General features: G+C 43.4%; 1 protein-coding gene across 1 annotated transcript in view; it reads right to left on the bottom strand.

Annotated features, from left to right (window-relative positions):
* Positions 1–7,481: 7,481 nt before the first annotated feature.
* RHOT2 (ras homolog family member T2) overlaps positions 7,482–22,438 on the bottom strand; it is a 42,042-nt gene continuing 27,085 nt past the window's right edge. Inside the window, 4 exon segments of the mRNA XM_042438217.1 lie at positions 7,482–14,042; positions 18,717–18,919; positions 21,876–21,998; positions 22,252–22,332. Of these exon segments, the coding sequence (XP_042294151.1) occupies positions 13,925–14,042; positions 18,717–18,919; positions 21,876–21,998; positions 22,252–22,332 (525 nt within the window). The 3' untranslated portion in view covers positions 7,482–13,924.

Below are 22,438 nucleotides of genomic sequence, written 5' to 3'. Positions count from 1 at the left end.
AATCACACTGAAATCTCTGAGTCCTAAGTACCCTGGTCCATTCTCCGACCCAGACCTGGAAAGTGCTTGGATATTTATGACGCTGGCTAAGCACACAAGTGCCTTCCTTGGGAAAATATATATATATATTCCCTTTTTTGTGTTTTAAACAAGAGCCACACTCACCTGACCAGGAAAATTCTGCTGGAAACAGAACAAGAAGGGCAATGTTGATGGCTGGGAGGAAGATTTCAGATGAATTAATCATAAGCAAAAGCATGTTGTTGTCAGTTGTGCTTGTTCTAAGCTGCTTCTTTCGGCGGGCTTTTGTGTCCTCAGTTTGTGTGAAATTGCACCAGTTTATTCTGCCTATATACCTTTGTTTCTCTGATGGATCTCCCACAGAGATCAGAAGGAATGGTGTCCCCTGCTGTCTCCGCTTTCCAAAGGCTTTCGTCTGTAGCTAATTTGGACTCCAGGTCAAAATGAGTCCTGGCCCCTTTCGTGCACAGATCCATTGGCATGAATTCTCTCTTGCACACAAGTTAGCCACAACGCTTGCTGTCTCTCCTTCTGCACTAGTTGGCCTATATACCTCCATGGCACAGATCAGGGTTCGGAAACTTTCAGCAACAGGACAAATGCAACCTGCAGGCGTTCCTTACTCAACCTGCAAGCTTCTCCCGCTCTTATCTCCAATTAGTGTTTGGAGATAAGATTGAATTTAAAGGTGACTAAAGGAAGTTCTTGCATGGAGCTGTGGTACCTTTTGCAGCCGCAGAAGCTGTTGCATGGGAGTTTCAGTCTGGAAAAAGAAAAATAATGTTCCCATGTTCTGAAGATGGAACATATGGGAAGAAGCCAGAGCTAGCATAGGCTGCATTTGCACTGGAGATATAATGCAGTTCGACACCACTTTCAGTCCATGCAATGGAATCCTGGGATTTGGAGTCTGAGCAACAGAGCTCTCTGACAGAGAAGGCTAAATAGCTCAATAAGTTATAAATCCCTGGATTCCAGAGCACGGAGCTATGGCAGTTAAAGCGGTGTCAAACTGCATTATATCTGCAGTGCAGATTAGCCCTTCCTGGCAGGTAGGAACTCCAAAAGGAGTCTATTAGGAACACTGCAATCTCTCTGAAGATGCCAGCTGGTGAAACATCAGGAATAAACTCTTCTAGAACATGGCCACATAGCCTGAAAAACCCATAATAAACAAAGACTGCAATATCGTTGGAGAACCTCAACTACATTCTGTCCAACCATCCCGATTTGGTAGGGACAGCCCCAATTCATCCTCACTTTTCCCGCTGCTTTTAAAATGTCCCACTTTCTCTCTCCTCCTCCGATTTTGTCACGACTCAAGTAAGCAGAGGACAAACTGAGCTCAAAGTGCAAAAGTAGTTTGCATTCAGTTAAGTGAACAAGGGAGAGAGGACTTGAGGAGGCAGAATCGTGCCCTTCCCAGTGGGCTCAGGCAAAAGCAAACTGCTTCAGCCTCTCCTAGTTTATGTGTTATTCCTTATTAATAACTTTCCCCATCTTGACCATGCTCTTAGGTTGCTTAGTCACATGTGCCCTGTATTCATCATGAAACATTGGCGGGTAACTAGAGTAGATCTATATGCAAAGCTTTCGAAGCTCCATAGGCTTTTTCATCAGGCAAGATGTTAGAAATCAAAAAAACCATTGGAGATGTAAGATGCCTGCATGTTGTTTCAGTCCTTAGTAAAGACGGTATACTGGGGCAGATATATTTTGTGATATATATATATATATATATATATATATATATATATACACACATACACACACACACACACACACACACACACACACACATACATACACCATCTTTACTAAGGACTGAAATGACATGCAGGCATCCGATTCACATTTCCAATTGTTCGGTTTTTCCTCTCCTGTTTGGTTCGTAACATCTTGCCTGATGAAGAAGCCCATGGAGCTTCGAAAGCTTGCAACAAGTATATTGTGCATTTCGGCTGGCCAGTAAAGGTATCACGGGTGGATTTTTGTTTGCATTTGTTAAATGGCCAACCCAGGTACCCCTGCACATTTTCTGTATTGTAGAGTAGATCTATTTATTCAACAGCCGAATGGTAAGTCAACACATAAGTAAATCCAACTGTGTCAACGGCTCTCCTCTTCAGGACTAGCAATAGGATGGAGGCTGGACCTGAGAATAAGTAGCAATAGTTTGGTGGCAGCTGTTGCTTGTCTCCTCTTGGTAGCAAAGACCTTGGTGCGTCCTATATAATTATTTGCCTTCATCGGGGAAAAAGCGCATGGGGTGAGGACGCTGCAGGCTTTTCTTGCCGTTCCCTTGAGGACTCCTTGCATGCAGGGAAGAACAAATGCTAGCTTTCAGGGGATTTGCAATTATCTCCGAATGGTATGCTGCTTGCTCCTGAGAATCGCATTGTGTGTTGTCTCCTGGCTACTAGCAGCGAAGGAGGCTCTGCGCATGACTATTTGAGCATCGGCTATAGGCAGTTTACACCTGTTGGTATTTCCAAACCCCAAAGACATCCATTCAGAAAGGTGGATTTCTGCACATCTTGAGTGAGCCACAACAACGCTTCGAACTTTCGCACTTTTTGGAAGCTGGCAACGCTAGGGCATTAGATGAATGACGAAGATGCTTAACGTAAGCGATGTTAGGTTATAGGTAAATACTGGGCAAAGTTGAATGTGTATTGGAATGAAAATGCATGTAAAATGGAGATTTTGAAATTCCTCCTGGACAAAAGGTTGTTTATCGGGCCACCCAAAATGCACAAAATACAGGTTGCAAGCTTTCGAAGCGCCCTTGGCTTCTTCATCCGGCAAGGTGTTCACCATACAGAAGACGTTTGCCATAGGCCTGCATTTTGCTGTTTTTGTTCTTAGTTCAGATGGTATGTGAGGGCTCTGTTATGCAATGGCCAGTCTTTACCGTTGTTTTTCGACATCCTAGTCTTCGCAGTCCAGACTTTTGATGGCTGTCTGATACTTACAAGGCAAGCCGGCAAAGAATGAAGACTCATCCTGGATTCCTAAAAGGCAGCCCCTGGCCTTATTTGCCTTGACAGCCACATCGGATGCCTCCATCCCCAGAGGCACAAAGCGATTTTTCCGTTTGCAGCATCAGGCCCAGGAAGACTTCCAAGGAAATGTTCCGGCACCAGGCAGTTCTCGCTTCCCTTCGGCAGACGCTCTGCAAGCTTTGCTCCAACTGACCCCTTCAGAGACAGAAATAGCCACAGAGAGAGAAAGTGCTATCGCAGGGGATGGAGATGAGAGAGATTGAACAAACAAAGGCAAAGGGAGAAATTAAAAAAATGCACACAAAAGGAGGAATGAGGAAGATGTGAGCAAAAATAGGAGACGGGAAAAATGTGGATGTTGCTTAGGTCTTACACAAAAGTCTTGGGCATCTTTTGCCAAGAGGCATGTCTCCGGGTATCATTAGAGTAGGGCTGTGGGATGGCTGGCTCTCAAGATACTGGTGGGCTACAACTCCCATCAGCCCAAGCTAGCAAGTGGTGATGGACAATGTGTATTGTAGTCCTGGGTAGCCCAACGCCCTCCATCCTTTTTTCAACTAGTCCTCAAATGATGGTAAAAAGGCTGAAGTGCCCTTCATTTAAAAAAAATATCTCCCCAGTTTTATATCAAGCTTATGTCTACTGGCTGACTTTAGGCAAGTCACACTCTCTCAGCCTCATGGGAAGGCAAGGGCAAGCCTCCTCTAAACAAATCTTGCCTCCAAACCCCATGGATCACCATAAGTTGGAAATGACTTGAAGGTAGACAACAATGACAACAACGAAGGGGAGTACCCTAGCTTTTGAATGAGGAACCCATTAGATTTAATGGTGAGAGTGCAGAGAAGGTGGACATCTTTCCAGCTCTTAAAGACACCGTCATCCAGTTATGGATTCTGGAAACCATTTTGCTCCCAAGTTCCATGTAGTTGATGTTTAACATACATGCTTGTTGTCTATGTAAGTCCCCAGTGGGTAGCTACACCACTCCACCCCATAGGAAACCCCTCTGCCCTACAGCTCTCACCCGGGAGCCCTTCTTTTCTAGTGTCACGGTGCTTCTGATCCAAAAGAACCACAATGCCCCAAAGCCTCACTGCCAAATTATTGTTGCTGTTTGTTGACAGCTGTCCTCTGGTTGACTTTCACTCATGGAGACCTCATGAATGAGACACCTCCAAAACCCCTTATTCTCCACTGCTCTGCTCAGGTCTACTAGGCTATCCATCTAGTGCAGGGATTTCCAAACTTTGGTCCTCCAAGTGTTTTGGACTTTGACTCTTAGAAGCCCAAGCCAGCTTGGTCAACAGTCACAAAGTTTGGAAGCTGACGTCTAAAACATCTGGAGGATCAAAGTTTGGGAATCACTGATCTGTTATGCACTCTTTCTGTCACACTCCACCTTCTCTGGCATTATTGTATGTTCTAGCGATTCTTACCTTCTCATCATGTGGTCAAAGTACGACAAGCTCCATTTAGTCATCTTGGCTGCCATGGAGAGCTCAGGCTTGATCTGTGCTAGGCCCCATTTGTTTGTCCTTTTGGCCATCTATGATATCCTCAGCAGTGAACACATTTCTCCAGCACATCTCAAATGAGTTGATTTTCTACCTTGTTATCAGCTTTCTTTTCTATCTGCCTGTTTCTTCACTGTCCAGTTCTCACATCCATACATAGTGACAGGGAATACAGTGGCTCAGACAATCCTCTAACTTTGGTATTCAGCTTGATAACTTGTCTAGTTCTTTCCTAGCTGCCCTTCCCAGTCCTAGTCTTCTTCTGATTTCTTGAACACAGTCCTCGCTCTGATCAATAACTGAGCCAAGGTATGATTCTACAGAATGATAAAAGCAGAAATGCATCGAGCAGCAGCACTGTTTTGTTGCTGGCGTAAGTGGTGAAATTTGGCCACAAGAGCAGAGGGAGACAAGGGGTGGGATGGGAGGTTCTGGTGTCCCAAGTTACTAAAACTATTGATTTTACGTTTAATTTTGTCCTGCTTTCACCACCGAGTCTGAAATGACCATTCTGAAGACTTGGGGGTGCCTCTAGATGGTGTCCCTACTGCATTGTGCAATGATTCCATCACATTTGTTGTGACTGCCCTTGAGTCGATCTCAATCCATGGCAACCCTGTGGAAGAGACATCTCCAAGTCCTCCAATGCTTTGCTTAGTTCCTGCAAATTTATACCAGCAACCTCCCTAATAGAGTTCATCCATTTAGTATGCGGCCTTCCTTTTTTTCTCCTTCCCTCCACCTTTCCTAGCATTATTTTTTCTTCCAATGATTCATGTATTCTCATGATGTGTCCAAAGCACAACAATCCGTTTTGTCATTTTGGCTTCCAGGGAGATTTCCAGCTTGATCTGCTCTATTCGTCTGTCCATGGGATCCTCAGCACTCTTCTCCAGCATATCTCCAATGCATTGATATTCTTCCTATCTTCTTTCTTAACTGTCCAGCTCTCACATCCATACAGGGAATACAGTGGCTTGTACGATCCTAACTTTTGTGTTCTTTTGTGTTCAGTAGTATATCTTTGCATTTTAGCGTCTTTTCTAGTTCTTTCATAGCCACCCTCCCCATTCGTAATCTTCTGATTTCCTGGCTGCAGTCCCTGTCTCTGTCAATGTTTGATCCCAGGTATGGGAACTCTTTTACTACTTCTGTTTCTTCATTGTCTAGGTTGAATTTGTCTAGAATTTCTGTTAAAATCTCATTTTCCTGCTCTTGGCCGCACCTATTTTGAAAATGTGTTGGCAGCAAACAACTGTTGTAAACCTGATTGCAACAAAAGGGAGGCTGGGTCCTCTCCCATCATCAGCTCTGCCGAGACACCAGCCAGTTGTTATATCTTGGCTCACCTACAACTCATCCACTACTCAGCCGCAAGATGGGGGCGGTTGGACCACAACTCCATCAGTTTGGCTGAGAGACCAGCCGCCGTTTGGCTTCCCCGCTTCCTGCTTTCATTCTGCTTTCATTCTGCTCAGCAATCAAAAGCAATGGACTGGATCCAAGGTCAATTTGCAGCACTTAAACGTTCCATTGCACCTAAAAATGGAGCCATGACTTAGCATCCTACTCTTAGTCTGGTTCCCCACTCTATGGAGTTTATCACATGAAGGAGATCGGGAGTTTATCCTGTAAATATCCTAGAATGCCAAACAATTTCACACGACATCGCGCAAAACCCGCCATTAAAGTGGTCACAAAGAAGCATTAACGCACATCTTTTTTACTTTTGGGACTTCAGTGACAATGCATTTTCGATATCACTTTATTTGTGCAACTGCGTGGGATCATCATTCTCGCATTTACTCGCCATTTTTGCTTTATTTGCAAGATCATTAAAATACGCTTTCATCTCTCTTTAATGCCAATATTAGCCCCAGTATGATAAACTATTATTACTATTACTATTATTATACAAACTCCTATGTAACTTTGAAAAAATCAAGGCCTGAATTTCTGGTTTTCTTCTCCCTGCTCTGTTAACTCACTGTAAGCCTGAGGCTGCATCTACACTGCAGAATTAATGCAGTTGGATGCTGCTAAAACTGCCATGGTTCAGTGCTATGGATTTATGAGATTTGTAGTTTTATGATTTAGCCGTCTCCAAGTGCTCTGGTGCCAGAACAGACTACAAATCCCAGGATTCCATAGGATGGAGCCATGGCAGTTAAAGCAGTGTCAAACTGCATTAATTCTTCAGTGTGGCAGGAGCCTGCCTTGCTTTTAATTTAGTGTCTGTCTGTGCCTCCAAGTCACTTGTCGCTTATGGTGACCCCATGAATTTAATAAGGTTTTCTTACACAAAGAGTACTCAGAAGGAGTTTGCCATTGCCTTCCCCTGAAGCTGCACAGAGCAACCGCTAAATTGTAGGTTCATACATTATTTTTATAATGCTGCCCTCTTTTAGGATAAAGCCTATTTGCACAGGAATTTTTAAACTGGTTGAAATAGTTCTTATGGTCTTCCTGATTTTGCTTTATGCTCCATTTTAATTTATGTTTAGCGCTCTGAAATACATGTTATGTGTGTGAAGGAGCCATCTATACATGTTCATTACTAAAAATGAGAACTGTTGGAGTTGTTGTTTTTAACGGCGCACGGCCTCCTCTGGGAAACGACTTGCTGTTTTAATTTATTTAAATTATGGAAATTTAAATGTGGAAAGATGTGATAGGGAAACCAGCAAGCTGGCTTTAGCTCTGCCGCTTGCAACAGCGATGCTATTGCTAAAGCTGCACGGACAGCACCCAGAGCAACGCGGCTGCATCATTTATTCCAATCCCAAATATTGGCATTTAAAGAAATCGTGGAGCCCCTTATTAACCAGATAGGCAAGCGCGATGTGTTTAAGGAAGTAATAATATATTTGCTGCAAATAGTCCGCCCTGCAAGCATTCCTCCACCTCCTTCCCTTGGAAAGAGAAGCCGGACACAAGGTTTTCTTTTTCTCTGCAACTGGCAGGTGCATAAGGATTTATTCTGGTCAACAACTGTAGTCAGCTGATAAAAGTCCTACTTATGGTCATACGAAGAAGCAGGCAAAGAAGGATGAAGCCGAGAGAGAGAGAGAGAGAGATAGCTGGCAACACTTCAGCCTCTTCCCTTTGTGAGAACTCCATTTTCCAGCAGCAAACTTTTACTGTTGGGACTTGGCTTTGCACAGATGACACACGTCAGATAAGCATCATGGAAGAAGGAGAGGTAAATGTAAGATCCCACAGAGAACCCCCATCTCCCCTTTGGGTAGATTCCCAGAGATCCCCAATGAATTCAGAGGGTCCATTCTGTGTGCAACAAAACTGAGAAAGGCTAACTTGAGCAGCAACACTTTTTTTCCAGTTACTTTATCCAAAACAGTACAGAGATGACCTTCCAGAAATGGCAAGACTGCAATTCCCATCATCTCACCACTGATTATGTGGGCTAGAGCTGATGGGTGTTTCAGTCCAACACCTACCCAGGCCTTTTATCACGGATTAATTCAAGAACTGAGATGAAAACTATTCCTTGACAGAAATGGAGAGGGCAGAATGACAACTCCTCTGTATAAAAACAGCTCTGGATACGGGAAAGGGATTAAAATTTTAGCCCATATTTCTACCCAAGATGTTAATTCTCTTATGCGAGGAAACATATTCAGGGGTAGCCATGCTGACCATGTAGCAAAGGACAATAACATCCCAAATCCACAAAGCAGTGATACCTTTATCGGATCAACCAAAGGGTACAAAAAACGCAATGCAAGCTTTCGAAGCTCGACTGGCTTCTTCATCAGGGAAAGGCGTTAACAATCATACAGGAGAAAAACATTATAAAACGATGCATTTTCTCAAGTTGTTGGTGTTGTTCTTTGGCAAGGTTCAAAAGGGACTGTAGCCTCACCAAGGATGGAGGCATCTGGGATTTCGGAAGAAGTACCTTTTTGTATTGCTAATGGACTTCAGATTTTACTTCCAGGACTTTGATTCGTAACACTTTTGCCTGATGAAGCCAGTTGAGCTTTGAAAGCTTGCATCATGTATTTTGTGCTTGCACCACTGTTCAGCGGATTTGGGATGTTATTGTATTCTTATGTGAGGTTACCCCTAGCTGCTAATGGTTAGGCTTCAAGAGCTTTGTCTACTGAAATGGTGCCATCAAGGAACAGCTTTCCATTAATTCATGGCTGGCATGTACTACACCTAGAAAACATTTTAAGGGGTGCTTAACATGGGCCGCTTTCTGAGAAAAGCCTCCCAACCTTTCTCCCATTCTGTTTTTTTCACTGATGATCCTCCAAGCCAACTTCTTTCATTCAGTGAGTCTCAAAGGTGCTACAAGATCTCTCTACATACTGATGTTACAGACTAACAGGGCTATCCCTTTGAATTCTTCCAAGCACAGTTCCTGAGGCAGAAATGCACAATGATGGGAGACCATTTACAGCAAGATCTTGGAACAGAAAGGATGCATCTGCCCTTTTCTCAAGAGAGGAAAATGTCAGCATTAAGTGCTTTCTAGTGGAGCTAGTCCTTATGAGTCATACTGGTATCTGAAGAAAAGAGGTACATCGAAGGTAATGGTGAGAATTGCTATACTTTGGTTCCGAAGAGAGACTCACATCTGGGTTAAAACAATCACATAACCATTTTCATGTCAGCAGGCATCTTTTCAACTCAGTTACAGGACTCGTCCTTGTCATGGAGTGGGCCATGTTGCCACCCACAACCATGAAAAACATTTTCCAGGGATTACCTAGTAATCTTTATTAGTTTGAGATCACATTTACAGCCATAAGTCCATCCTAAGGAATCCTGAAATGTGTAGCTTAATGAGATACTTTGCTAGGGAGTGGTAATGCATTGTTTTGAGCTACAGCTCCCAAGGAAGCCTAAGAAGAAAGATGGAGAATTAAATTTGGGGGAGCTGTGGTTCAAGAATCCACTAGAGCTCTCCAGCAGAGAAATCGAAGTATCTCATTAAGCTACACATCCAGGATTCCTTAGGATGGAGCCACAGTTGTTAAAAATGGCCTCAGACTGAATTAACTGTGCAGTATAGATACTCTTAATGTTCCTTAGAAGAATGAATCTAAGAGGCTATGCAAAAATTAGGAATGTAAATGAGATCCTGCCATGTATATTTATCATTACCTGGAATGATGAAGATCCATCCTTGACTCATTTCAACTGATACAGTATATGAGTCTGGAGGAACATATGCTAAAGTAAGGTGGCGGGTCTTTTTCTCATCAGCATGCAATGTTCCTCACAACTTCGGGGTATTCTTTCATTTTTAAAGAATGACAGAATCTAGTACATATTAAATATCTTTCAGTCTGGAGGAAGGAAGAACATCATATGAATACTCAAGAAGCAAGAGATGATAAAAAAGCCCACAAGCCAGAAGGAACCCAGGGTACCAACAAAAACATCAGCCCCATGGCAAGGTCTCCCTCTCTCATTCCATTATGTCTCATTCAGTTACAAAAATCATCATGACACAAGCGTGGTGTATCTTTCCCTAAGCCAACAATGTGGGACAGAGATGGGGAAAACACATATCCCGACGACATCAGGACAGTGTGGATACTGGATTGTTCTTGGCAGGTAGAAAAGGAATGTTTGAATTTCATGGTAGATAAATATTTGCAAATAAACAAGTGGTCACCCACCATGTTCTGCTACCTGAAACGTTAATAGAATTTCCAGTGTGAGGCTGCATCGGTCAGTCATGCGCAACCTATGAGCAAAGCAAGTGATACATTAACACTGTCCACTGGCAAATCTTCTAGGTTTATTGGACTACAATGCGCACCATCCTTCAGAGAGTACTGGGGGCTGACAGGCTGGTGCATAGGATAGAAACCCTGATAGGGCAACTTCTGTTCATGCAAAGGATGCCAATTCCCCCAAACAGACTTACTGCCCTGTGAAGCCTGCAGGGCCCTAGATTGGAGTGCACACAACCTCATTCTGCCACATATTCCTCCCAGAAGCACTTTGGGGAGGGGGTACTAATTAAATATCTCCATCACAAGCCTTTATTGATCAGTGGCAGCACTCCGATCAACGCTGCGGTGAACCAGGGTAGATGAACAGGTTCCGTTCAATACTGGCCACCACCAATGGGAAATGGAAGCACACCACATCCCTTAACAGAACCATTGTGCAGCTGCACAATCCAATCTGCAGCAGCCCTTAATACTGGAACAGCAGGAAGCAAAGAGCTTAAGGAATCTCTAGAAGGATACAACAGCATCGTTCTCAGCTGAAACAATGCTGATGGGCCAAAATTTAAGAAGAAAAAAATAGATCCAATGAGTCCAGTGAAACCTGGCACAATGCTATACCAGAGATACAAATGATCATGGGGGTTCAGAGCCCTGCCTCTCTGTGCCAGAGTATCTCACCTTTCCCCATCATTCTCCATTGCCCAATGCCTTCCCCCTGCTAACATCTAGCTAGCAAGGCTTCCATACAGCCTTCCTTCTCCCTTATATCAGAAGGAAATGATAGGCAATGGGGAAGGCAGGGATGGAACCGCAGTCCCTGGGGCAAAGATCAATGGATGGGGTCAGCAAAGGGAGCGCTAGCTCACCCAACATTTTCATTAACACTGCTTTTTTGTAGCTAGCGTTTGGGAAGGCAGGGCTTTTTTTTTAAGTATACAGATAGCTACAGGACTTTGATGGTACATTAACTGCCTTGACTCCATCCTGTGAAATCCTTGATGATTCTCGGCAGAAAGCTCTAGAGTTGTAGCTCAAGTGAGCAGGCAGGGAATTCTAAGCAACCCTCAACTACTAAACTTTGTTGTTGTTGTGTGCCTTCAAGTTGTTTCTGATTTATGGTGACCCCAAGGCACACCTCTCATGGGGTTTACTTGGTAGGATTTGTTAAGAGGTTTGCCATTGTCTTCCGCGAGGTTGAGCTACTCAACTACTGATCTAAAGAATGGAGCTGCAGTAGTTTAAGTGGCATCAGAAGCTCATCCTGCATGCAAGCAACAAGTGGAAACGTTTGAAATACTCTGGCAGTACACAGATATAGATGTGACTGTCTTTGCAATCACTGCATGCAGAAGGTAGACCCAGGCTTGGTGGAAATGGTTGTGTCCTGTTTCAGATTAACAGCTTTGTTTGTCCAACATTTGGAAAAGTCCCCCTTTTGGAACCGCATTTCACAGAATCTTCCAGCCAACATGGTCAATGGCCATATCGGTTAGGAGATTCTGAAGGCAATAGACCCAGAAGTAACTTTTCCAAGCTCTGGTCGTATGGCTCATATGTGTGCCCAGTCAGACTGCACAGACATGGCTAAGAGCAGCTGTGCTTTTATTTGGTGAAGTGCTTGCATCTCAAAATTATTCAGATGTGAAATTTGTATTAAAAAAAACAGATGGAAGGCAGAGGGAAGGAATCCAAGAAAGACCTGCTCTCTCTTCCCCTTCCCCAGCCTTACCCCCCAAAAAGGATTACCCATGAAACTGTGCAGGAATTGCTAAATACTACCGCTGTTTTTAAAAGCTTTGTTTTTAATTTTCCCCAAACTGCCTACTATAGAGCGCAGAAAAGCTTTCCTTTATCATATACATATTTACACTATTTTTTTAAGCTGAGAGAGAATTTAAAAAAGAAGAGAGAAAAGCAGGCTGAAAGGGGCAGGAGGTTCTCTCACTCTCCTGGGGTGGCCTTGCTCCTTCAAACAAGAGCTTGCAGCAAGAAACTGAGGTGGGCAACACTTTTCCTGGTAAGCGATTAAAAGGCTAGGAAGTCACTACCTCTTAAATTTCCACTGGAGACAAAAGAGGGCAACCCCACTATTAGCCCAAGATCACTCTAGGACACAAATTCCCAACCTTTTGGTCATCCAGAAGTTTTGGCCTTCAGCTCTCATAATTCCTGGGACCTGAAATCCAGAACGAACGGAGAACCAAAGGCTGGGAACCACTACTCTACAAAGTAAGGAATATAAGCACACAGCCATCAGTTTCCTTTCCACCATTTCAAAAATTGCCTCTGTATTAGGGTTGCCATAATGAACCCCTGTGCTTTTTAATGGTTGTGCTTAAGAGGGAGTTTCAGCAGGAGTTGCTTGCTACCTGGTTGTTGACATTCCCTCTTCTACACAGCCCTTCAAGGGACAGAAACCCACTCCAGTTCTTAATCTGGCAATCCTGCCATGGTTACCAGCTGGGGCACTGAAAAGACACAGCAGCCGCTGATGGATGTAGGGAGAGCATTGAATGGGATACAAGGAGTAGGCAGTCGCTTAGCAACCATCTCATCCATCCTCACCTTCTTTATACAGGTGTAGAGAACTTGTGGTTCTCCAAATCCCATCAGCCTCAACTAGCTTGCCTGGCGATCAAGGAGGATGGGAGATGTAGTGTGACAACATATGAGGTTTCCCAGCCCAACTCAGCTTTGTCGATATTTGTTCAGGGCCTGGCCCAGAGGAGCCTACCCAAAACAACCAGAGAGGATTAGAGGCCTTTCAAGTTGCCATAGCAATGACAACCCAGGATCACCGTACAAACAGCACAAACGCATGGCAAGTTGACATTAGCCCTGGGAGACACAGTGTGCTTGAATGAAGCGTATCACAGAATAGCTGTTATACTCTCGTCATTTAAGCAACCATGCCATCCTTGCTGGGTTTCCTCATCCTGCCTTGTTTTGTCCCAACACACCAAGCAACATGAAGACTTTTGCCAAGAGAAAGATGCAAAGAATTCTAGAAGCCTTTGGGTCCCCTCACGACAGCCAAGAGAATCCATTAAAACCATACCTTCACTACAGAACAAGATGCTGAAGGAAGGAGCAGCCCTGCCATTGCTACAGCTTTGAGAACCAAATGGCACACAGTGATTTCGCAAGGCTTTCTAAGGCCCTCCTTGAGCCTGAATGTCCCCATAAAACACAAGTCTTTGTTAAAAAATAACAACAACAATTCATTTTGTTGCAACAGCTTCAGACATTGAAGACCTCCCCGAGTTGTAAAAAAATGAAGCGGAGCCTTGAGATACATCTAGGAGCGCAAAGGAGGCAGCTGCGAGGTAACTGAAGCTATGGCTGAGGGGAGGCACTCCCTGAGTGTGCAAAAATGTACTTCTTTGAGGAGATGGAATGAGAAGGTGAGTCTTGCCCATGCCAGCGGGATGACTCTGTGACAATATCTGCTTCTGCTGGTGCAATGGCTGCCATCCATCCTATCCTTGCCCCCACAATGAGAGAAAAGGAGGTCAAGCCATTCTCCTGCAGCCATTTTCTTCCCCTTGCCCATTTCTTCTGCAGCGTGCCACTTGCTCGGGGCCAATGAAGCTGGTCTTGTGGAGCTGGGTGAGGAAAAGGCAGAGGAAAAAAGAGGGCCCTAATACGTTCTCCTCTTCCTCTTCCTCTATTTGTTCTTCGCCATCGCTTTGTAGAGAGTGACGCCCACAATGGCGGCAACCGTGGCTCCCAAAGCGACCCTGATCCAGAAGGAGGCAGCTCCCAGGTCAATGTCATTTAGGTGCCTGTAAGACAAGAGAATCAGCCATTTAGCTCAAAGGGTAATGCAAATTTAAAAAAGAAATGGAAAGTAAAGACCAAAAGAGATTCATTTCTACAGCCCAGTAGTGTAGGGGAACACACCAGTATGAGTCAAGAGAAGCAACTATAGGAGTAAGGCAGTTTGACACTACTTTAAGTGCTATAGCTTCACACTATGGAATCCTGGGATTTGCAGTTTTGCAAGGTCTTTAGCTTTCTCTGCCACAGAGTGCTGGTGCCTCGCAAAGCTACAAATCCCAGGATTCTATAGGGTGGAGCCATGGCAGTTAAAGTGGTGTCACACAGCATTCTTTCTACAGATAGATAGATACAATCGTGGTTCACTTAGCCCAATACTCCCTGCGCTGGCCACATGTCCTCCATCTCTGCTTATGTGTGCTGGGGTACTGAGTACACCCACAATTTCCATTACTTCCTTCTTGTTGTGGTGGTTTCTTCAGGGGAGGTTTGTCATTGCCTTCCCCTGAGGCTGAGAGCGTATGACTTTCCCAGGGTCACCCAGGGAATTTCATGGCTGAGCGGGGAATCGAACCCTAGGCTCTAGAGTCATAATCCAACTCTCTAACTGCTTACTTGCTGGTATATTCTTAGAGGTTTTAGCTGTTCCTCCCCACAAAAAAATCCCACATTTCCAGGCTCTTGGTACAATCTCTTCCCCAGAACACAAGAAGTTACTGAGAGCAAGATAGCCTCTTAATTCATCTCCTGTAGCCCAGCATTGTAAACAGCTCTGAAGGGTCTTTGGCAGAGATATTTCCAATATCATCTATCCCAAAATCCCCTTCAAAATGGAGATGCTGGAGGTTGGCCAACAAACCCTGCAACATTCACACTAAGTGGGGTTGGGCTTTTACGGCCTGGTGTAGCACTTTCATCCCTTTCAGGCTAGTAGATGCAAAATAAATTATGCATCCTAAGCAAATACACATTAATTTCGATTTGCGTAACACATACAATTCCCCCCATTTAAATACCTCGCTCCATTTTAGCACGGGGTTTAGGGAGCAAATGACTCCTGTACTCCTTTGCCCGGTTCCCATGCATATGTTCCAGGTTGGGCTCAGCAAAAGATATTACGCCAATGCTTTCTACTTAGCATGGGTATAAATAGTGTGATAACTTCTGAATAATTTGTACCAGAAAAGAGCAATCGCTGTGCCTTTCTAGGTCATGCTCCTTCGGTACCTATTCCTGTTATGGAGGTAAAAATAAAATAAACTTCCATGTTTGAAAAAGCCATGATCCACTCTTGCCTCTACACCAATTCTGTGAATCCTCCAAGCCAAGCCTTATTGAAACAGAGAGTACCTGGTGGAAAAGCACCAAAAGTAAGGAAGACATCTACTTAAGGCTCCCAACTTTTATAGTATTCTAAGATGGATCAGTATTATCTGAGGTTTGCTTTTTGGAATTTATATATTTTAAAAAATATTTTGCAAGCCGTGGATGTTTGAATCCACAGATGAAAACTCTGTGGATATGCAGGGCCAGGTGTACTGTTTCAAACTGGCTGTTAGCCTTATAGTGGGAGAAAGGTGGGCTATAAGTACAAGTAAATCATCATCATCATGAGATTTAGGCCAAAGGGAGCTGAAACAAGGGCCTGTTACAGACTGCCAAAATAAAGCTGCTTCGAGTCTCTTTGGAGGTATGCTGTTTAAATGATGCATGGGTCCTAAGAGTCTGGAGGTCGCACCAAAGCCACACTCCATTCCTAAGCACTGGAGTGCAGCTTTGGTGCAGTTTCCGGATTCTTAGGATGCATGCATCATTTAAACAGCATACCTCCAAAGAGACCCAAAGCAGCTTTATTTTGGCAGTCTGTAACAGGCCAAGAATACAGATGAAATAAGGTTCTGAGAGAGAGAGAGAGAGAAATAGCAGAAGCAGTAAAAGAAAAGAGCTGGACCAGAGGCTTCAGTAACACAGCCCCATCCAGATGGATAGTAACATTTCCAGTAACTAGCAGACATATAGCCCAACCAATGGCATCTGTCTCCACATGGACAAGCTGAATATCAAAGGAACCAAGATAAAATTAGATCCTTGAAAAGGAATGGATGTTATCACTCATACAGAGCACTTTTTCTAGCCTTCTTTCAACATATATTTCTTTTATCACTTGTGCTTCCACCTCCCTTTCCTCCCCCCTTCACAGATATATTAGGATGTTTTAAGAATTGTGGTATAAATAAATAAAGCTCTTAATGCAGGGCCCAAGACTGGCTTGCTCTCCTCTGCCCTTTCTGGATTTAGTAGGGTATAAATAATGGATTTCCCATCCTCCCTGGGGAGATGATTACATTTATATGAGCCGGGGAAACACAGCACGTTCCCCTGCAAGCTCTTGTCCTGGTAAAATAATGGGCTAGGCCAAGCTTTGGTGGCTGGGTCACGTTTGTCTTGTCCAAGGTGCAGAGTGTACCAAACAGCATTTTATTTTGTCCCCAACATCAAAAGGGCTTGCCTTTGAGCTACACAGAACTCTTCTTTGGGCATCAGGATTAAAAAATAAAAGTGATCAGCAGGACCTGGCTAACCGCACTGGCTGGCTCTCACTTGTAATATGGGAGCCTTCATAAATGAAGCTACTTCTGGAAGGAACAGAGAGGGGACATTGTGACCCTTTGAGTATAACTATAGAAGCTTGCCAGAGTTACTTGGGATTAAGCCATGCCTTCTGGCATATGAAGGTTTTTGTGTTGCCTTTTAGCACAACACCTATTACTGAGGATGCCTGCCCGAGTAGAGGCTTCCTCTGCCTTGCCTCACTTGGTGAAACACATTTGCACATCACAACAAGCTATGGCATAGCTTTCTGAAATCTAGTTTGCGGTGTGAACATGCAAGAGCAAGTGTGGTGTAGTGGTATGAGCACTGGACTAGGACTCAGGAGACCAGGGTTCAAATCTCTGCTCGGCTATGAAAACCCACTTGGTGACCCTAAGTAAGTGACTCTCTCTCAGCCTCAAAGGATGGCAAAGACAACTCCCCTCTAAAGAAACATGCCAAAAAAATTCTGTGATAGGTTCGTTTTAGGATTATCGTAAGTTGGAAACAATTTGAAGGCACACAACACACATACAACACATGTGAACATACCTCCACTAATCTAAGCTATGTTTTTTTAACCAACTACAAACCTCAATTGGAAGGCATGGTTTACCTGATGGCTTACAAACCTCTGTCTTTTGAAACAATGACTTGTTGTCATACAATGGCTTTACCCTGGCTGGTTTCTCAGGCTATCCACTCTGAAAATGACACAAGCAGCAGAAGAGACACTATCTAGACATGTTACTGTTTGTTTTTTTCCCCCCTATGCAAGTTGTGGCTCAAGGAACGAACTATGGCTATCACAAACCATAGCTGATCATGATGTGTGAATACCCCTGGTTAAGAGGGGGTAAACCACGAGGATGTGGTCTTGAGAGATGGAAACCTATTGAGAAGTGGGTCTTTTCCTGTAGATTGAGGGTAGACTGCCTCAAGTGCCTTGCAGTTATTTCACTTTCTTTTTTCTCTTTTTGGCTACTAGTTAACAGGAACTGCTGAATGAATGTTTGGCCTATGAGTACACTGCTAATGCTATGAGGACTGTATACTGTGAAGTAGCTCATCGACATATGTTGTATACTTATTTGAAATTTTGATATCCTTTAAAGAAAGTGTTGAAGTATTAACTTGGAACTGTAATGATACTGTAACTATGGTTACTGCATTTAAAACTCTCTATTCCGTAAACAAGCTTTGAGCACAATATATTGTGGAGAATGTGCAATACAAACAATTCATTATGGTTAAAATTTTACTACATTTCTATATTGCCTTCTTCTGCAGAACTTAAGATAGTACACACCATGGTTCCAAGTAGTTTCCCATCCACTTACTTAGCTCCAAAAAGATTTGACTCATCAAGCTCTTTTGAGCTCTTTGTCCTGGAACAAGGCCTGCCCAAGACAAGATGACTCTTCTTCACCTTGCATGTCACTGAACAAGCTGGCTGGACTGGCAGCTGAAGCTGTTTTCCATGCTGGAGATGGAACAAAGTCCTTCATCTCACTTTGCTAAAGCAAACAGCTCAGGCACTGTAGGGAGGACTGGACCTAATCAAGGAACCTAAAAGGCGATGCCCAAATGGTGTCTATGTTCAGTTTGACTTGAATCAGAATGCTTAGATACAGCCCAATTGCTAAGCATAAAGCTACTCCCTTCAAACTTCACACTTTCAACACTGTGAATAACAGCTGGCTTAGTAAATGCTAAAATCTTGCTATGATGGTGCAGCACAGAACTTAAGAGTGATACATAAACCCAGAAGTCACCAATTTGAATCTCTCCCTCTGACATGAACTCACTAAGCAAGACCACCTTCTACCTTAATAAATGCTGTCCACTGCCTTCTGCTAGCATACAGTTTGTAATATCTTACTGGGTTATTGTACGGAGTACAACTAGATAAGACATGCAGAGTGCCCTGGACACATGAAGGTATACAAGTATTCAGTAGTATGGCTCAAATACTCTCATTAGTCCTTTTTTTGGCCACAGGTGCCAAAATGGCTTAGACAGCCTGGAAGAAGTACTCCTAATATCCACTGAAAGGAATATGAACAGGAGTGGAAGGAGATACTAACGGGAAGGTGGCGGCTGTGGCCAGCTTTGTGTAGACAGCAGGGCTAGGCAGACCCTGTCCATTACAAGTGAAGTAAAACGGTGGCGGGAGGCGGTGTTTGTAGCAGAACTCGGCGGGTGAGAGGCCATGCTGCGGAGACGTCTCAGGCAAGTCTGCCTTAGTGGCCACAAAGAGGCAAGGGATCTGTCCATCCATGTAGTGTTGCTGAGGAGACAACAATTAACAGGGAAAATGAGTGTTGAAACACAGAACAACCATAGAATCATAGAGGTGGAAGAGACCAGAAAGGCCATCCAGTCTTATCTCCTGCCATGCAGGAATAAGGATTCGGGGGTTTTGTAGCAGAACTCGGCCAACACTTATTTGACTCCCCTCCTGCTCTTATTGTCTGGTTTTCATCCCCATTCCTTTGTTTTAACAAGGATACTGTGATCTGTAAGACTTGGGTTAACAGAACATTTGAAATGGGAAAAGTTCCTACCCAGCTTTAAAAAAGAGACCCAATGAAGATTCTAAGGCCTGTTACAGACAGGCCAAAATAAAGCTGCTTTGAGTCACTTTGGAGGTATGGTATTTCAATGATGCATGCATCCTAAGAGTCCAAAAGCTGTACCAAAGGCACACTCCAGTCCTAAGATCCACAGCTGCTCAGTCTCCAAAAAGGTGTGTACTTTTAAATCTTTTAAACATTTTTACCATCAAAATCAAGGATAATAGCGGAAAGGCTCCAGCAACAGTGCACCTTTGATTATTGTTGTATACCACTTGGAAATGTTCCAATATTAAGTGATTTATAAATATTCATAAATGAACCAACAGCGCTGAGGGAAAAGGGAATAAGAGAGAAAGTATTCACCCTCAAGATACTAACCCTTTTGTTATCCAATAAAACTGACAGGTAGAAGATTTACAACCTCAAGAAAGGGGAAGGGAATGTCTTTGTACAGCAATGGAACATGCTGTCATAGGATGCCTGTGAAGGCCACAAGCATAAATGGCTTTGAGGAGGTTATTTGCAGAGAAGGCTTTTAAAGCCATTGTTGCTGATAATGGAGTCTCTAACATTAAGCAACAGCTTGCATCTGCTCTCCTTACCTATATTTATGTCTCATCTATAAAAAAATTTTTAGAACCACTTCCCCTCCTTATGGATGCCATGGCAGTAAGCAAATATAGTTAGAACAACTAAATAGCAATTAATGATAAAATGGCAATTTTACTTTCTCTTTCATTGCCATTAATGATAAAACATATCAAAGCAGGAAAACAATTATCATAGAATCATAGAATCATAGAGTTGGAAGAGACCACTAGGGCCATCCAGTCCAACCCCCTGCCATGCAGGAAATCCAAATCAAAGCATCCCTGACAGATGGCCATCCAGCCTCTGTTTAAAGACCTCCAAGGAAGGAGACTCTATCACCCTCCGAGGGAGTGCATTCCATTGTCGAACAGCCCTTACTGTCAGGAAGTTCCTCCTAATGTTCAGGTGGAATCTCTTTTCCTGCAGCTTGCATCCATTGTTCCAGGTCCTGTTCTCTGGAGCAGCAGAAAACAAGCTTGCTCCCTCTTCAATATGACATCCCTTCAAATATTTAAACAGGGCGATCATATCACCTCTTAACCTTCTTTTCTCCAGGCTAAACATCCCCAGCTCCCTAAGTCGTTCCTCATAGGGCATGGTTTCCAGACCTTTCACCATTTTTGTCGCCCTCCTTTGGACACGCTCCAGTTTCTCAATGTCCTTTCTGAATTGTGGCGCCCAGAACTGGACACAATATTCTAGGTGGGGCTCCATAATCCATAATCCACAATAGCTCCAATATCTTTCCATTAATCTCTGTCTCATTCCAAACATACTAGTGTATTCAATACACTCTGATTTGCAGTGATATCTTTTTCCAAAAATAATGAATTTTAAGGCACATGAACCACACATGAAATAATGATTATAGTCTTTGACTGCAGCCTCTGCAACAGGAGAGGACAAAAAACTGCTGATATAAAGTGTTCTAACTCTCATGAGAGTCTCAGGAACATGAGAGGCATTGCAGACTGGGTTAGCCAGAAAAATCAGCAGTAGCAGAACATGTTATAAACCATCCTGGGCATAAAATGCTATTTGAAAACACTGAAAGTCTGGGCCATGCCAACAACTACCAGGTCAGAATGCACAGGGAAGCCATTGAAATCCACAAAGACCTGGACAACTTCAACAGGAAAGAAGAAACCCTTAAAGTTAGCTAAGTTTGACTACCAGTCCTGAAAAACACTAAAATCAATACCTAGCAAGTGCAAATGAAAACCACCCAGGGATAGGGATTTTCCCAGCAAACAAGGGATCTCTAATTAAACAGACACAAATCCTCCTTTAATATCCTCCCATCCTGAGGCCTTGCCATTCAACAACAGAACAATACACAGATTAACATGGAAACCACTCCTCCCAACCCAAGGTCACATAGTATATATATACACCACTCTCTTCCATGCCAGCATTCTCTGAAGATGCCAGCCACAAATGCTAGCAAAACGTCAAAAACAAACTCAACTTGAACATGGCCACACAGCTTGAAAAACCCACAAAAAAACTATGGATGCCGGCCATGAAAGCCTTTGACTACACATTGCTCTAACTCTCTTTTGCAGATATGCTGTGTATCTAAGGTACATGGAGAAGACCTTCCTGTGATGATCTTAAATCCCAGGCTAGCTGCTGGAGGGAGAAACAATCCTGCAAATCCCAAGCTTCTTCAGCTCTAAAGGTTAGCACCAGCATCTCAAATTGGGCTTGGAGCTGAACATGCAACTAATGCAGCTTTCTGAGAATCATATAAATTGAGAACTTAGAAAAGGGTACTCTTCACTATATCTACTGAAATACCTCATGACTACTGGTCATCCTAGCTGAGGAATTCTGTGATGTAGTCCAAAGAAAGTAACTTTTCAGATCTCTTATGTGGCTAAACCAGGCACAATTCTTTCCCTGTTTGTAAGCATCCAACTGCCACTGCCTAACCCATAGGGTTGGAGGTGTCCAGAACCTAACAATCTAATCTTGATCTTGTCCTACAGACCTTTCCTTGGCAGTATCCCCTCTTTCTGAAAACACTGGTCCAATGAGTTACTTGTCTGGGGAGCAGAAAGGAACAAAGCTCACCTTATAAATGCTTGCACAGTAGTTGAAAGACTTGTGGTCCGTCAGATCATATAACAAACAGGCAACATCACAAAATGCATCTGATGCCTTCACAAACTCCATGTCGGCATCAATCTCGTGCAGCTGGAGAGAAATGCAAAGAGGGAATTCACTATTTCTGAACCATTTTTTGGCAACTCCAAGGCACTTTTTGGCTCACACTATATATGTTCATTCCTCACCCCCTCAAAAGAGCGGAGAACATCCATTAGTTTTATTCCCAACAAAAAATTAATGATAGGGAGATAAGAAGTATTAGCATCAATATTTAGATCCAAATATTATTGCAAACAAAGCAATACAGTACATTTTGAAGAACCGCAATAGAAAGACTTACTATTAAATACTTTTCCTGCCCGTTAACTTGCACAGTGTTAATAGTATAGGAGAACTCCTTTCCCTTGGATTCACTCTGGGCCTGGATACAAAAGAAAGCAGAAATAATTATGTTTTGGTGTCTCAGAAGCCCCTGGCATAGAAATATGAGTTTAGAAAAGATGAGATGAGCAACACCTTTGAAGCCA

This window comes from Sceloporus undulatus, chromosome 8 (genome assembly GCF_019175285.1).
Source record: "Sceloporus undulatus isolate JIND9_A2432 ecotype Alabama chromosome 8, SceUnd_v1.1, whole genome shotgun sequence".
Lineage (NCBI taxonomy): Eukaryota > Metazoa > Chordata > Lepidosauria > Squamata > Phrynosomatidae > Sceloporus > Sceloporus undulatus.
This window is presented reverse-complemented; position numbering and strand designations above follow the sequence as displayed.